We start from the raw sequence: 17,709 nt of genomic DNA on the forward strand, positions 1-17,709 counted from the left end.
ATGTGGTTCCCATCCTTGTGAAAACCTGTAATACAGAGCATACAGCTAGAATGTTGCCTATTAGATCTTGTCATACAAAAAAAATGTATATATTCAAGTTCTGGTGTCTTCTCAGTAACAGTAACACAATATTTCTCCTCTGCCAGATTCTGTGAAGGAACAAAAAAACCCTGGAAACTATATAGCAAACAGAACCTATGGACAACAGACCTGCAGCATTTCCAGTTGGGCTGGTGGCAGCAGTTGTCATTAAGGGTAGTGGGGAAGTAGAAACAGGGACTAGTTTGAAATCTCTGCGATTTCAAGCGCCTGAATATCTGGAAGAATTTTATTACTTATACTAATAATAATTTCTATAGCAGTACCAGACATACATAGTGTTGTACACATTATGTGCAGGTACTTTTTCTGTCCCTAGAGGGCTCACAGTCTTAAGTTTTTATACCAGGGGCAATGGAGGGTTAAGCTACTTGCCCAAGGTCATGAGTAGCTGAAGTGGGAGTCTAACCTAGGTCACCAGAATCAAAGCCTGCTGCACTAACCATTAGGCTCCTCCACTCCAAAGCTCTGTGTGCTTTATCTGTTCTGTACATGTTATCATCTTCAGTTAGTAAGCTTAACTGGGCTTGTCATTTTATGAGTTCCTGCAATACCAAGCAATTTGCTTTAGATTCAGATCAGCACTGTGTTTTATCAGTTTCTTTTACATCCTGGGAGAATTTGTCTTCAGTTTCAGCAAATACAGGCTTTAGCTAACAGTTTCAAATTGGTTTATTTTTATACCTGATAGCCCAGTTGTGTTTAAGTTTCTAGAATCTTCTCAAGATTTAATTACTAAAAGATCAACTTTGATAGTTGTTTTCAGGGCTTAATTTGTAGATGAAAAGGAAGTGGGTAGATCCAAGATGGCCGCAAGCTGTTAGGTTGCTGCGACTCACGCTCCCAAAAAAATGCCGAAACGAAGAGGGAGATTAGCGGGTAGGGCTTCCCCGCTAACTCCCTCATTACCTGGTCCGATGGATCGATATTTGAGATCGCAGGGAGTTCACCACGACGGCGGTTCGCTTCCAGAGGTGTGCGCCGGCGAAACGGAGACTTCGGCGTTCTCTGGTTTTGAAGTGACCCTCAGCCCCGCTGAACGCACTCCTCCTCCCCAGCCGATTGGCGCCAGTTCTTTCCTCTTGGATTCGACGGGGTCCACTCCCGTAGAGGTTAGGGGCCCAGAAGATCGCTGAATCGAAGCCTCCCTTACTACAGAGGTGCGACTGGAGAGCAGTTTGCCCGTGGAAACGTTGCAAACTGAGGGGAGAGAAGCAGAGGGGCAGAGTGAGGACCCAGACCAGCCTGTAAGGTTTGAACTTCCTAAAGAATTTATGACTAGACCAAAAGATGTGACATTAGAAGCTTTGTGGGATCTGGTTTCCAACCTAGGACAAGTTTTCCTTAAGCAGATAAATGATCTTCAGCCTAAAGTTAAATTTCTGGAAAGTAATTTGGGAGTACAAGAGGAACAGATTAAAGATTTGAATGGGAAATTAGCTAACTTGGATCAGAGAATTATGAAGCTTGAAACGCTACAACCTACCATGATGAAAGATTTGACGAGTCTTAGAGATAAAATGGAAACCTTTGATAATTACACTAAAAATCATAATCTAAGATTTGCCAACTTTCCTAGACTTCAAAATGTTACTCCTATGGATATGCTGAAACGCTACATGCGTGAAAATTTGCTAATTTCTGAACAGAATTTGCCACCAATGACTATGGTTTACTATATTCCTGGGAAAGGAACTTCTCAACCCGAAGCTCCGATAAATGTCTCTCTCTTGCTTGAGACTTCTGATACCGAACTAGCAACTGCAGCTACATTGGTGGCTACAGTTGCACTATTACCAGACAAGAATTGGATCTTTCGTTTGTTTTTCCGAAATAAAGATAAACCCTTTCTGGGTTTAAAAGTTTTACTTTTTCCTGATGTCTCTAAGGAGACACGACGACGAAGGAAACAATTCCTGCTCCTTAGGCCTGAAGTTTTACACTTGGGGGGTACCTTCTTTTTAAGATACCCCTGCAAATGTATAATAAGGTTTAAGGAGAAAAAATATGTATTTACAGAGCCGTCTCATGTATCTTCACTCATAACCTCAGTGAAAATGGATAAGCGTTAATTATAAGTGTTTGCTCTACTTAACAGTATTTGTATAATTTCTTTTTTTCTTTATTGATAAACCTTTAGATAATTTGTCTCCAGTATTTTCCTGAAATCTTGGATCACATGTATGGACTTGAGTATAGTTTTCCTGTTAATGTGAAGCTTAAGCTTCACTTTTTTTTTTTCCTGTTTGTATTATTATTCTTTTTTTACATATTTTGTAGATTATTAGATACTTTTCCTGAACAAGCGGATTGTCTTGTAAAATATTGGAAAATGTTAATAAATACATAAATTAAAAAAAAAAAAAAGATGAAAAGGAAGTGGAAGTTGGGGGGTGGGTCTAGGGCTGGAAGTGGAGGCAGGGCCAAGGCCGGAAGTGAATTTACTCCTATCTACTATAATAATTTCTACCTCCAATGTTCTGAAGCTGACTCCGTGGCTTCACTGAAGTGAAGGGTTCGTAAGGTCCATTAGGTTCATCAGTCTGTCACCATCTCTCTCTGCTCCACCCTCGTATCAAAACGTGATGACGTCGAGGGCGGGTAATCCTACTATACAAATGAACAGCGCGGCACGTCACAGGGGGGTGGAAACAGATTAACCAAACTGGCTTCCTTGCTTACAATGGACTACATAGGCTCACTTCCACTCCTGTCTATTAAGGCCTCCTTGGGCACCTCTTTCTCTCTTCCCCCCCCCCCAGGTCTTACAGCTTTCGCTTTTCGGCCGCAGACTCTCTGCAGTCCGCGTGGTCATTTTCAGTGCCCTGACGCGTTCTTCCTCCAGTACCGGCGATTCAGATAGCCTTCTGCCAGCATCGGGATCTCTCCTCAGGAGCGTCCCACCTACTGTTATGAGCCTGACTTCGGGGCCGGGCGAAGTGGTAGAGACTAGTGTAAAGAACAAAATCAGAGCATACACATACGCATGGATTAATGAGACAAAGCCAACATGAATTTAGTCAAGTGAAACCTTGTTTCACCAATCTACTACATTTCTTTGAAGGGGTGAATGAACATGTGGATAAAGGTGAGCCAGTCAATATTGTGTATCTGGATTTTCAAAAGGCATTTGACAAAGTACCTCATGAAAGATTCCTGAGGAAATTAGAAAGTCATGGGGTAGGAGGTAGTGTTCTATTGTGGATTAAAAACTGGTTAAAAGAGAACAGAGTAGGATTTAATTGTCAGTATTCTCTAGGTAGGCTTCCCCAAGGGTCTGTGCTGGGAATGCTGCTTTTTCACGTATTTAAAAATGATCTAGAGAAAGGAATCGCTAGTGAGGTAACTAAAGTTATTCAAATCACAAGAGGATTGTGAAAAATTGGGAGACTGAGCAGCCAAATGGCAGATGACGTTTACGTGAGCAAGTGCAAAGTGATGAATGTGGGAAAGAATACAAAGGAGTGGCCTAGATACTAGGGATCAAGATGGCGTCTGTAACGGTTGCAGGTTTCCTGAGCTCCTGAGAAGCAGCGTTGATCTTGACGGAGAAATTCTATCCCCGACTTTTAGATGGGGAAAAGAAAGGGAAAGACGCAGGCACCTACCTCCAAGGCACCAATGCCATCCCTAGTCTCTCGCCAGACGACGCTGGAATCTTTTGGAATCGGGATCCATGGCGGGCAGGACCTTGCTTCGACAGGTTCGCCCCCTTCGGGTGCAGAACGCAGCGTTGAGGGCGTGACGTTGAGCTCACTGCTCCTCCACAACCCCATAGCACAGTTGAACCGGTGGAGCCACAACAGCTAGAAATGCTGTTTGTGGGAGGAGGACACTCGTGTACTTCAACTCCAGGGAAGGATTTAACATCTCTGGGACAAACGTTGGTCGGGATCCCTGCTTCCCATGGAGTTGCTTCAGGTGAAGGTGGAGGAATGAAAACACCTACTCGGCAGTGGCATAGCCAGACCTGACATTTTGGGTGGGCCCAGAGCTAATATGGGTGGGCACTATGTATATATAGGTGTGAGTAGTTTTTTGGGGGATCCTAAATCATTTTTAATAAACAGTCTGCCCAACAGCTGTCCTACAGCAACATAAACCACATACATATTCGGAACCTATGTTGCAAACCTTAAAACCACCATACCGAGAATACAAAACACTCAGGACCTATGGAGCAATTCTACCATACCATAAGCAGTTATTTCTATGAGTCACACAAGGAAAAGGAAAGCATCTTAAACACTACAGTGAGCACTAGAACATCAATTCACCTATTGTAAAACGAAACCAGATCTTCCCTTTCATCTTTCACCATTTTTCTTTTTTTCCCTCCTTCTTTCCTTCCTTTCCCCTCTTTCCCTTCTCTTCCATTTCCTTTTTTGACCCTTTCCACTTTCCTGTCCTCATTTCTCTCTCCCCTTTTTTCTTCTTTTTATCCTTTCAATCCTTCCCCCTTCTTCTTTTTCTTTTCCCTCCTCTCTCCTTCCCCCTTTTCTCCTTTCCCCTACCACCCTTTCTCCTTTCCCCTTCTATCATGCCCTTTTTCTTCCACTTTTCTCTTTCCACCTCCTTTCTTTCCTCTTCCCCCTCCTCTTCTCTTTTCCATTCCCTTTCCCCTTCCCCTCCTCTTCTCTCTTTTCACCTAGTAAAGGGCCACCAAAACAGACACCAGATGCAGATGTGATTCCATATGCCCCAATGAAAGGAGAGTTTAATTTTACTTCCATTGAATTTCAGTATATTCCATCTTTATAACACCAGGCTTCCCAATCCTAAAGGCAGATTAAAGAAACAGTTAAGATCAAGGAACATTCTCACAGAAATTTTGCAATGTGTATTGTTTAGAACAGCATAGAAAAATGAGCATAAAATACAGAGAATTATAACTGCTGTTTCTACCAGCTATAATCACTTTTAAGCTGTTTTACTGATGTTCAGTTTTTATTTCATGATATTTACTTAAACCTAGATACAGGAAACTTTTAAATAAATTAAAAAGCTGTCAAATAAGTAAAAAGAAAACAAAATCTTAGGAAGGAACACCTCATCTTCTGTTTTCTCCAACTTCCTGGCTGCCCTGTCGGGGATGGGTCGGGTGAGCTTCTGCAAGTGCCACGGAGGTGAACTTGACTCGACCCGTCCAATTCCAGGATCCATCATCCCCCCCACCCAGTAGCCCACACCACACACACACACGCAGTCAGCACCCGCAGCAGGAACTGTGTCGGTGGTCGCCTGGTCGCAGTCCCTACCTTAAAGAAGAAGAGGCTGAGCATTAGTCTCACCTCATGCAGCCAACAGGCCAAGCCAGTGCCGCCACCGCCGTCAAACAGCTGGGCTGCAAGGCAACAGTGAGTGCAGCCTACACCACACACTGAGCCAGGCAGGCCGTGTGCTGAATGCAGATGAGGACCTGGCTGACTGGGCCTGTCACGGGAGACAGCCACCTGGAGCGTGGGGTGTGCGGGTGGCTCACAGTGGCAGGCAAGTGAATCGCCACGCCGACGATCTGATCCAAGGCATTCTGTTACCGCGTGGTGGGTGGCGGTACAGCGCATGCTCATAGGTGCCACGTGCAACTGCTAAGGGAAATGGTGCTGCCGCACAGCGCATGTGCGCGTAGGCGCCTTTTTTGTAGAAAATCTATTTGGGGGAGCGCGCGACCGCCTTTAAAAAAAATCAGTGAAGCCGTTTGACAGGCAGCGCTTCGCGTCTGCCCTGCGTGCATTGCAAAAGAAGGAAATCATCTTCAGGCCTTCTCTCACTGTGTCCTGCCCTCGAGGGCAGGACAAAGTGAGGGAAGGCGCGAAGACAATTTCCTTCTTTTGCAATGCACGCAGGGCAGACTGGAAGCGCTGCCTGTCAAACAGCTTCACTGATTTTTTTTTTTTTTAAGTGCCCGATTTTCCGAGCGCTGACTGGGTGGGCCTGAGTTGTGATTGGGTGGGCCTGGGCCCACCCAGGCCCACCCGTAGCTACGCCCCTGCTACTCGGGTGACCATGAATACACTATGGGAGGCAATTCAGCAGGTAAATAACACCTTGCTTCAAATAAACTCTTCTATAAAAGGCGAAATTGTAGAACTGAAACAATCTACTCAGAATTTATCTACAAAAGTTCAGGAATAAAATGAAAAGGTCCTAAAGATGGAAATTGAGATTAAACAGTTGCAGGACTTTAACTGTGACTTTGGTCAAAGATAAAGAGATTCAGGACAGAAGGATGGAATATCTGGAGAATAATGGAAGGAGGAATAATTTGCGGCTATTGAATTTTCCCAAATCCCCTTTAATTCCATCAATAGACGTGCTTAGAAAATACTTCAGAGAGATACTGGGGATCCCTGCAGAGGGTTATCCCCCTGTAACAAGAGCCCAGTATATCTCTGGAGCAGTGAGATCTATGAAAGAACAGCTTCAAGCTACTTCAAGCTTAAATTTGACTGAATTTCTTGAAAATTCCTTAGAAATGATTACAGAAAGAACAACTCTAATAGTGACATTTGCTCTCGAACTTGATAGAAACAATATTCTCAGACTGTACTTTCGTCATTTAAATGATAGTTTCTTGGGACAAAAAATTCAAATTTTCCCCGACATGGCAAGGAACACACAAAAGAGGAGAGAGGAATTTCTACAGTATAAGTCTAGAGTAATTAATATAGGGGCCACTTTTTTGTTGAAGTTCCCTTGTAAATGCCATGTAACCTTTGAAGCAGTTAATTATATATTTTTTACTCTCTCGAAACTATTAGAATTTCTTGTATTAAAGGAAGGAGTTAAACCTCCTGAAGAATTGCCTCACTAATTGAGAACGCTGTTATGTTGGCTGTAAGATCCTGCCTTGCTCAACCATTACTTCCATATCATCAAGCTGATCAATCCATAGACTGGTGGGTTGTGTCCATCTACCAGCAGGTGGAGATAGAGAGCAAACTTTTGCCTCCCTATATGTGGTCATGTGCTGCCGGAAACTCCTCAGTATGTTCTCTATCTCAGCAGGTGGTGGTCACACACAGCAGCAGCTCTGGCTAGGCCTCCAAGCCTAATTTTTAGGTTTTGTTGAGGCCTGGGGTTGAGGGCTCTTTTGAGCAAGTGCAAACCTGGTGGTGCCAGGTCCCTCCTTTTCTCCCCCCTCCCGCTGGCTCCGTTTAAAAAAAAAAAAAAAAAAAAAAAAAAATTTTAAACGTCTTTAAAGGCGTTTAATTCGACGTTCATTGCAGCTACTCACTGGGACACCAGTTCGTTACAGCTCGGAGCGGCAAGCAGGTAATTTTACCTTTTTATAGCGGGCAGGGGGTTCCCCGATTCTTCTCCTCGTGGCAATGGCGTCGGAGGGCGAGGGCGCAAAGGGTCGCTCCCCGGATCGCTGGAGCGCTTCTAGAGGGGATGCGGGGGTTTTACAACCTGATTCGCCCTTGATGGGTGATAGTTTAGTGACCGATGAATGTCCCGGTCGTTCCTCCGGCGTGGCGGTTTTTTCCCGCCATAAACGCCCATCCCCCGCTCCTCGCCTCCGCCATCTTGGCCGGCCACGCGGCTCGGACGGCTTCTTCGTGGGCCGCCCTTGAGGTTGGAGACATTAATGCCATGAACGCCCTTAATTTGGGCGACGGCACAAAAGCGGCTAAAGTTAAGCGCCGTTCTTCCCGCGCGACTCCTTCATGGAGTTTCGCGCCGGACGCCATTTTGGATGCGCAGCATGTCTCTCCCCCGCTATTGCGAGCGCCGGTTGAGAGTGCGTCTAGGGCTGTTGCCCAGGCTGCGGAAGTGCACAGTCTGGGGGGTTTCTCCCCCGAGTTTGTTTTGCTGCTGCATCAGGCTTTCCTCATGCAAAACGCTGCCCCTGCTCCCTCTTCTGATAAAGAGGTTGAGGTTCCCAGAGGTAAACGCCCTCGGGTTGATTTCCAGGCCTTGGAGGACTTTTGTCTCCTCCGATGTAGATGAGGGCAGCGTGTCTGAGGTCTCCCAACGATCCTTTGCGGATTCCTTGGAGGAGATAGATCCCCGCTCGGATGGAGCGGATGACCCCTCTGCAGTGCGGCTTTTTAGCCCAGAGGATTTGCCCAACCTGTTGTTACAGGCCATGGACACTTTGAAGATTTCCTCTCCGGAGGACGTCTCTCCCTCAGCCCCTGTTGGCTCTGCCATTATGCTGGGGACGAAGCGCCCGCCTAGAACCTTCCACGTGCATGATGCCATGCACACCTTAATTGCGGCTCAATGGGATGTCCCGGAAACGAGCCTTAAAGTGGCTAGGGCTATGTCCCGCCTCTATCCTTTGGCTGTGAGTGAACGTGAGGCCTATCTGTGGCCTACCGTGGATTCTTTAATCACTGCGGTGACTAAGAAAACGGCGTTGCCGGTGGAAGGTGGCACGGCCCTAAAGGACGCCCAAGACAGAAGATTGGAGGCGGCCTTAAGGTCGTCCTTTGAGGCAGCTGCTTTAAGTTTGCAGGCCTCAGTTTGCGGCTCCTATGTGGCCAGGGCGTGCCGGACTATGGTGCAGCGGGCTTCCCCCTCGGATCATTCCTTGAGGGCTGATTGGCCGGCCCTGGAATCGGGCTTAGCCTATTTGGCAGACTTGCTGTATGATGTCTGGAGAGCCTCAGCTAAAGGCATGGCTCAGACAGTCTCTGCGCGGCGGTGGCTTTGGCTGAAACATTGGTCTGCTGACCACGCCTCTAAATCCCGCCTGGCTAGATTGCCTTTTAAAGGCAAGCTGCTCTTTGGGGTCGAGCTGGACAAAATCGTGACCGATCTCGGCACGTCTAAGGGCAAGAAATTACCAGAGGTCAGGGCTCGGGTTAGTACTCGTCCCGGTACCTCCAGAGGACGGTTGCAGGAAGCCCGTCGGTACCGCCCGGGCAAGTCGGGTTCCTCTGCCCCCTCTTCCTTCAAGAGGAATTTCTCCCCCAAGCAGCATTCCTTTCGCAGAGACCGCCGTCCCGGAGGTGCTCCCTCCGGTCCTCCCCCAGGGTCTCGTACCCAATGACGGGGCCTTGGTCCACGCCCCAGTGCAGATTGGAGGACGGCTGTCCTCGTTTCTGGGCGAGTGGACCACTATAACTTCAGACGCGTGGGTGCTGGAAGTCATCAGAGACGGCTACAAGCTAGAGTTCTGCCAACCCTTAAGAGACGGGTTTGTACTCTCTCCCTGCAAGTCTCCGGTCAAGCTGTGGTAGTGCAGCAGACCTTGGACAACCTGATCCGCCTGGGTGCGGTCGTTCCGGTGCCAAAAAATCAGATTGGCAAGGGACGTTACTCCATTTACTTTGTGGTTCCAAAGAAAGGAGGTTCTGTCCGGCCTATCCTCGACCTCAAAGGGGTCAATCGGGCCTGGAAAGTGAGGCACTTTCGCATGGAGACTCTCCGCTCTGTTATAGCGGCAGTGAAGGCAGGAGAGTTCTTGGCTTCCTTGGACATCAAGGAAGCGTACCTGCATATTCCCATCTGGCCTCCTCTCCAACGCTTTCTGCGTTTTACAGTCCTGAGACGACACTTCCAGTTCAGAGCCCTCCCTTTCGGGTTGGCTACTGCTCCGCGGACCTTTTCCAAAGTAATGGGGGTCATAGCGGCCTTCCTGCTAAAGGAAGGAGTACAAGTCCATCCTTATCTGGACGACTGGTTGATCCGAGCCCCCTCTTATGCAGAGTGCGGCAAAGCTATGGACCGGGTAGTTGCTCTTTTGAGCTCCCTGGGATGGATCATCAACTGGAAGAAGAGCCAGCTGCGCCCGACTCAGTCCCTGGAGTATCTGGGAGTTCGATTCGACACCCAAGTGGGCAGAGTGTTCCTGCCAGACAATCGGATTGTCAAGCTTCAGGCTCAGGTGGACTAGTTCCTAGTAGCCTCTCCTATTCGGGCTTGGGACTACGTGCAGCTGTTGGGCTCTATGACGGCCACGATGGAAGTAGTGCCCTGGGCCAGGACTCATATGAGACCACTACAGCTATCTCTGCTGCTGCGCTGGACTCCGATGTCGGAGGATTATGCTGTGCGCCTTCCCGTGGACCCAGCAGTGCGCAAGGCGCTGAGCTGGTGGACGCAGACAGACAAGTTGTCTGCAGGATTGCCTCTGGTGACCCCAGAGTGGATTGTCGTCACGACAGACGCCTCTTTGATGGGCTGGGGAGCCCACTGCTTGGGAAGGACAGCGCAGGGGCTCTAGTCTCCTGCAGAGGCAAGTGGTCTATTAACCTCCTGGAACTCGGAGCCATTCGGTTGGTGTTATTGGAGTTCATCCCGGTACTGGTGTTGAAGCCTGTACGGGTCCTGTCGGACAATGCCACGGCTGTGGCCTATATCAACCGCCAGGGAGGTACCAAGAGCGCCCCTCTAGCCAAGGAGGCTATGAGTCTTTGCCAGTGGGCGGAAGTGAACCTGGAGCAGCTTTCAGCGGCCCACATTGCCGGAGTCATGAATGTCAAGGCGGACTTTCTCAGTCGCCATACCTTGGAGCCCGGAGAGTGGCAACTATCTGCTCAGGCGTTCTTGGACATCACGAAGCGCTGGGGCCAGCCGAGCCTAGATCTGATGGCGTCATCGGCCAATTGCCAAGTGCCGCGCTTTTTCAGCAGAGGACGGGACCCTCGATCCCTGGGAGTAGATGCTCTTCTCCAACAGTGGCCGACACAAGAGCTCCTCTATGTGTTCCCGCCCTGGCCCATGTTGGGCAGGGTGCTAGACCGGGTGGCAAAGCATCCCGGCAGGGTAATCCTGGTGGGTCCGGATTGGCCCAGACGTCCCTGGTATGCGGACTTGTTCAGGCTCTCAGTCGACGATCCTCTGCGGCTGTCAGTGGAGCAGGGCCTGTTACATCAGGGTCCCGTGGTGATGGAGGATCCCTCTCCCTTTGGTCTTACGGCCTGGCTATTGAGCGGCAGCGTCTGAGGAAGAAGGGCTTCTCAGACAAGGTCATCGCCACTATGCTGAGAGCGAGGAAGCGCTCTACTTCTACTGCTTACGCCAGGGTTTGGCGTATCTTTGCAGCATGGTGTGAAGCAGGCTCACTTTCTCCCTTCACTGCTCCAATTTCTTCAGTGTTGGCGTTCCTGCAAGAAGGTCTGGAGAAAGGCCTGTCGCTCAGTTCCCTTAAAGTCCAGGTAGCGGCTCTGGCTTGCTTCAGGGGCCGCCTGAAGGGTGCTTCCCTGGCTTCGCAGCCAGATGTGGTGCGCTTTCTCAAGGGAGTTAATCACCTGCGCCCTCCTCTGCACTCAGTGGTGCCTGCGTGGAATCTCAACCTGGTGCTAAGAGCATTGCAGAAGCCGCCTTTGGAACCCTTGTCGAGGGCATCTCTGAAAGACCTGACGTTGAAAGCAGTCTTTTTGGTGGCTATCACTTCAGCCAGAAGAGTTTCCGAGCTCCAGGCGCTCTCATGTCGAGAGCCTTTTCTGCAGTTCACTGAGGCAGGAGTGACTATTCGCACAGTGCCTTCCTTCCTGCCCAAGATTGGTTCTCGCTTCCATGTGAATCAGCAGCTCTGTCTCCCTTCCTTTCGTAGGGAGGACTACCCAGAGGAGTACTCCGCTCTTGAATATCTGGATGTGAGACGAGTCATCATCAGATACTTGGAAGTGACCAATGATTTCCGGAAATCGGATCATCTGTTTGTCCTGTTTGCAGGTCCTCGTAAGGGTCTGCAGGCTGCTAAGCCTACAGTGGCAAGATGGGTCAAGGAAGCCATTGCAGCGGCTTATGTGGCCGCGGGGAAGGTGCCGCCTATCCAGCTGAAGGCTCACTCCACGAGAGCTCAGGCGGCCTCGATGGCAGAGGCCGGATCCGTCTCCTTGGAAGAGATATGCAAGGCGGCAACGTGGGCTTCGGCTCATACATTCTCCAAGCATTACCGTTTGACTGTGGCTGCACGGGCGGAGGCCCGGTTTGGAGCTTCAGTGTTGAGGTCAGGGATTTCTATGTCCCGCCCTGGGTGAGTACTGCTTCGGTACATCCCACCAGTCTATGGATTGATCAGCTTGATGATATGGAAGGTAAAATTATGTATAATCATACCTGATAATTTTCTTTCCATTAATCATAGCTGATCAATCCATAGCCCCTCCCAGATATCTGTACTGTTTATATTCTGGTTGAATTTTAGGTTCAAGTTTAGCCTTCAGTTACTTCAGGAGGACTTCGTGTTCAAGTTCTTCTTTCACTTGGATTCTTCAAGAGTTGAGACGAGTTTGTGTTACAGTGAGCTGCTGCATTCCTCTCCCCTCCGTTTTACGGGGCTGGATTGAGACATAAATTCTGCCGGCACTCCCTCCCGCTTCGTGCGGCTGTAGGGCAGCTTTGTACCCCTCCCGCTTCGGCGGTGTTAGGGTCAGTCAGCTCCTCCCGCGGTTGCGGTTGCAGGATAAGCCAGATCCCCCCGCATCGGCGGGTGTGGTGTCCCTCCCCCGCTCCGCGGGGATGAGCTGGACGGATTCCCCTCCCCCACTTGTGTGGGGATGAGCTGGGTTAATTCCCCTCCCCCGTTTCGGCGGTGGTGAGCTGGGCAGAGTGTCCCTTCGTGGGTGTAATTCTCTAAGTGCTGAGTCCTGCGGATGGAGCTTTGATATCGACATACTGAGGAGTTTCCGGCAGCACATGACCACATATAGGGAGGCAAAAGTTTGCTCTCTATCTCCACCTGCTGGTAGATGGACACAACCCACCAGTCTATGGATTGATCAGCTATGATTAATGGAAAGAAAATTATCAGGTATGATTATACATAATTTTACCTTTTAGTTTACAACTATTTAGTTGTTTTCCTATTTCTTTATTTTTACCTAGTATCTTGATTCATTTAATTGTGGACAAATTTAAAATAGTTTTTCTTTATATATGCATTTCTAGGAATGGCTGTAATCAGTAATATGTTTATGTTGAATTTTCTGACATTTCCATTTATATCTGTGTATGTAAATGTAAAATTAATAAATAAAGAATTTAAAAAAAAGGAGTGGCCTAGTGGTTAGGGTGGTGGACTTTGGTCCTGGGGAACTGAGGAACTGAGTTTGATTCCCACTTCAGGCACAGGCAGCTCCTTGTGACTCTGGGCAAGTCACTTAACCCTCCATTGCCCCATGTAAGCCACATTGAGCCTGCCATGAGTGGGAAAGCACAGGGTACAAATGTAACAAAAAAAAATCAGAAATAGAAATAAAAAAGCAAAAACTGAACTAGTAACCCCAAAAAACTCTGCACACACCACAACTGGAGAAAGAAAAACAAAACTTGTTTAATCTCGTTTTTAACACAATACAAAGACATCCACGATGCACATTTCCCAAAACACATTCCAGTTCATAAATTCAGAGTAAAAATATTTTTCTACCTTTGTTTGGGCAATTAATTTTTCTAATCCTGTTGGTCTTCCACTTTCCTTTCTCCGCTTCTATCCCCTCACATCTGTCACTAACCTATTGATCTTTTCTAGTTGGTTTGTTCTTCCCTTTCTTTTCTGACTTGGTTCACTCAAATTTCACCCTCTTTCTCACTCTCTAGTTCTCCACCTTCTTTTTACTTTTCACCTATTTATAAACTTTCCATCTCCATTTCTCAGTCCCTTGCTCTCCCATCCAAATTTCCTTAACAGCCCCCTATGACTTCTTCCACATAGTAGCATAGTAGATGACGGCAGAGAAAGACCTGTACAGTCCATCCAGTCTGCCCAACAAGATAAACTCATATGTGCTACTTTGTGTATACCTGACCTTGATTTGCACCTGCCATTTTCAGGACACAGACCGTAGAAGTCTGCCCAGCACTAGCCCCTCCTCCCTCCTCCCAACCACTAGCCCCACCTCCCACCACCGGCTCTGCCACTCAATCTCTGCTAAGCTTCTGAGGATCCATTCTTTCTGAACAGTATTCATCTATGTTTATCCCATGCATTTTTGAATTCTGTTACCGTTTTCATCTTCACCACCTCCCGCAGGAGGGCATTCCAAGTATCCACCACTCTCTCCGTGAAAACATATTCTGACATTTTTTCTTGAATCTGCCCCCCTTCAATCTCATTTCATGTCATCTAGTTCTACCACCTTTCCATCTACAGAAAATGTTCTTTTGCGGATTAATACCTTTCAAATATTTGAACGTCTGTATCATATCACCCCTGTTTCTCCTTTCCTCCAGGGTATACATGTTCAGGTCAGCAAGTCTTTCCTCATACGTCTTGTAACGCAAATCCCATACCATTTTTGTAGCTTTTCTTTGCACCGCTCCAAAATTGAACACAATACTCCAGGTGAGGCCTCACCAACGACTTATACAGGGGCATCAACACCTCTTTTCTTCTTTCCCATCATATTCAGCAACTCCACACTCACTTCATATCTAGAATCCCACTGTCTCTTCCCTTCCCTTGTCTCCCATTTTCTCCTATACTCCTAGTCCAGCATGTCTCCTTCCATGGGCCAACGTTTTCCTTTTTCTCCCTCCCTCAGTCATCAATTCCGCATCTCTTGCCTCGCAGCCCTCCCTTGTGTACCTACCTTTTAAAAATGGTCTTCACTGCTGGAGGCAGCTGACAGTGAACAGCAATTCAAATACACCCACCACAGAACCTGCTCTCTGATACTTCCTGCATCTGGAGAAACAGGAAGTGTCAGAGAAGGTGCTGAAGTCAGCACAAATAGTGTTCACTGCTAGCTGCCTTCAGCACCGAAAAACATTTTTTAAAAAGTACACCTGGGGCAAGGGAAGTTGCTGGGCTGCCTGCTGGGAAGGGGACAGGAGGGAGAAAGGTTGGACCATGGGGTGGAAAGGGAGAACGGGGTGCTGACGTCATTTCCAGGTACAAAAAAAAGTGCAGGAACGCCGTTCCACCACGTTCAAAACAAATTAAGCCCTGGTTGCTTTATAGGCTGCAGAATTGAAATTGGCAATATTAAACGTTTAATTTCCCAAAAAAAGCCTACCTTTGTGTGGACAGACTGCCATGAAGTTCCAAGGTGTTGCCAGGGCTGTTCAATTAAGAATGAAAACCTTTCTGCTGTTAAAACCAAACGTTTTGGCTCTGGCCTCCCCCCCCCCCCCCCCCCTTAAATTTCATTGTAAATGCCTATCGCTACATATTTGTTAATATAACCTGGTACCAAATGATTCCTTCATCCCTCCATTCCAGCAAGTCTTAGAGCTTTAGGTAGCTGTAATAACTCTAGTGACAATTATGTCCATTACAATATTACACTGCCTTTTTGGGCCAAAATGTTTTTCCTTTTCCTAAGTGGTAAGTGGTTAGTTTACATTCTGCTGAACTCTACTTGTATCCCTACCCTCACTTATACAGAGTGTTATTGCAGCTTTTATTTATATTTCTTTTTAATTTTAAATTGAACACCTCTGCGGTCTGTTATATTACAGGAAGGTGGTAAAACTGTTTTACATGTATTAGTAGTATTTTATTTTTATTTTTTGTTACATTTGTAACCCGCGCTTTCCCACTCATGGCAGGCTCAATGCGGCTTACATGGGCAGTGGAGGGTTAAGTGACTTGCCCAGGGTCACAAGGAGCTGCCTGTGCCTGAAGTGGGAATTGAGCTCAGTTCCTGAGTTCCCCAGGACCAAAGTCCACCACCCTAACCACTAGGCCACTCCTTCACTCCGAATTAACAACACTAGCTTAGTGACTGCACAGCCATATCTTGACCAAATTATGGGTTTGTTTGTTTTTTTTGAGGGGGAGGGATGGCTTTTGTGTATAGTGCTTTGCAGTATATGGCAAATAGCTGCACTAACCACTTTTCTGCCCATCTGTGGAGATATGATAAATTTTTTGTGGGTGGACTAGTTGGGGTCTAATAGGGAAGAAACCCAACAGTGATTCAGCTTGGTGAAGATGAGGATATTTTCAGTAGGGTTATGCTGAAAATGTATACATTGCAGGACATTTTCATGGTTTATGAATTAGTCTAGAGCTAGGTTAGATGACTGAAAAATTTGACTATTATGAATACATGGGAAATTTGTATTAGTTCTTTCTGATTCTGTAAGTTAGTGGTGATGCTGCATTTTCAACAAATATTATGTTTCTCTTCTTTCAGGCCCCTGATATGCGCAGTTCTGAAGATTTCCCAAGTTTTGGTGCTCCTGTAACCCCAAAGCTTTCTCCTTGGGGACCCAAACGATTCTGATTTTCAACAGTAAATCTCTCTCCAGCCAGCTGACCTCAGACACTAATTTGTCGCAAACTGCTTCCCCTCATGAATTGACTGTAGCGGCTGGACCACCTTGTACATTAGTTATATTTTAAAATTTGTTTTTGAGTTTAGTGGAGTGCTCTGTACTACATGCTCCCTTCGCCCTACAATGAGATGAGTAGCCAGTCATATAGAGATTACCAAACATAGCAGATGTTTCCATCCTTTGTAGATAAAAAGATCAGACCTAATTTTTTACCTCTTCATCAAACTGAATTGTAGAGATTGGTGTCCCGATTTAGTATAAAAGCCTATTACAGGTTGACGAATGCAATAAAGTGGGAGCTTGAAGGGGAAGGGCTGAACTGGTTGTCTCTGGAGACATCACAAATGAGGAGACCACACTCTGTGTGCTGATCTCCGGAGCATATGGCATAAAGCACTCCAGCCTTCTTTTGCAAGATCTCCAACTGTGCCTAGGAATCTGCTTCCTGTGTCTTGATCTCCGGAAATAAATTTCCTCAACTCCTCTGAAAGCCAATTTTCTCCCAATGTTTTTCATCTTTGGACAGTCTGCACTGCCAGAGGTTTGTTGCATGTGTTGCTTGTTCTTTGCTTTAGACTTTCTTCATACCAAACCAATTCATTCTGGTGTCTGGAGCCTTATGGTAATTCTGAAGTCTGTCTTATATATGGTTAAGCATATATGCAAATTTAGGCAAGAATGCAAATTTACGAGACTTGATTTTAAATCGTTTGCACAAGACTTCAAGGTCCAGCAATGTAAAGGAAATGAATAGTTGATATGTACGGTTCACACTGGGCTTCCCATTTGATTCACAGAAACTCTTAGGCTGCACCCATTGCATTAGTTTTCATACAGTCTGGCACACTGTAATAGCAGTGTGGCTTCAAAAACAGTAAGTTCATTAGTTTTCAGGAGTTGCCTGGCCTCACCATAATGATCTTTGGTCAGAGTAGAGAAGTGACAGGCCATAGAACAAAGGAAAACTTACCCCAACTGACCACTTTACTCTGTTCATTTATGGTTGGGTATTTATACTGAGAAAAGTTGCCCTATACTGAGTACATTGTTTTTATTAAAACAATGCAAGTATGCCTGTCTTGGGGTACTGTAGGTTTAGTGGTGTATAAATTGTTTTCAAACATTAACTCTTAAAACTGGGGGACCTTACAGCCAAATTTTAAAAAAGGCAAATCATAGAAAGCCTTCCTTGCAAGTATGCCTGTCTTGGGGTACTGTAGGTTTAGTGGTGTATAAATTGTTTTCAAACATTAACTCTTAAAACTGGGGGACCTTACAGCCAAATTTTAAAAAAGGCAAATCATAGAAAGCCTTCCTTTTCCATCCACCTAACAAACAGTATTATACTATAGCACAAGCCACCTGTTCTCATGATGTGAGAAGGAATAGAGCAGACTGTAGAATCTCAACCTTATTGGCATAGTG

At 46.7% G+C, this 17,709-nt stretch overlaps 1 protein-coding gene across 1 annotated transcript in view; it reads left to right on the forward strand.

Annotated features, from left to right (window-relative positions):
* Positions 1 to 17,223, forward strand: part of HDLBP (high density lipoprotein binding protein) — a gene marked incomplete in the record, with an annotated part of 521,467 nt that extends 504,244 nt beyond the window's left edge. Inside the window, 1 exon segment of the mRNA XM_030216982.1 lies at positions 16,143 to 17,223. Coding sequence (XP_030072842.1) covers positions 16,143 to 16,232 — 90 coding nt within the window.
* Between the last annotated feature and the right edge of the window lie 486 nt (positions 17,224 to 17,709).

This window comes from Microcaecilia unicolor, chromosome 10, assembly GCF_901765095.1.
Source record: "Microcaecilia unicolor chromosome 10, aMicUni1.1, whole genome shotgun sequence".
In the NCBI taxonomy this organism is placed as follows: domain Eukaryota; kingdom Metazoa; phylum Chordata; class Amphibia; order Gymnophiona; family Siphonopidae; genus Microcaecilia; species Microcaecilia unicolor.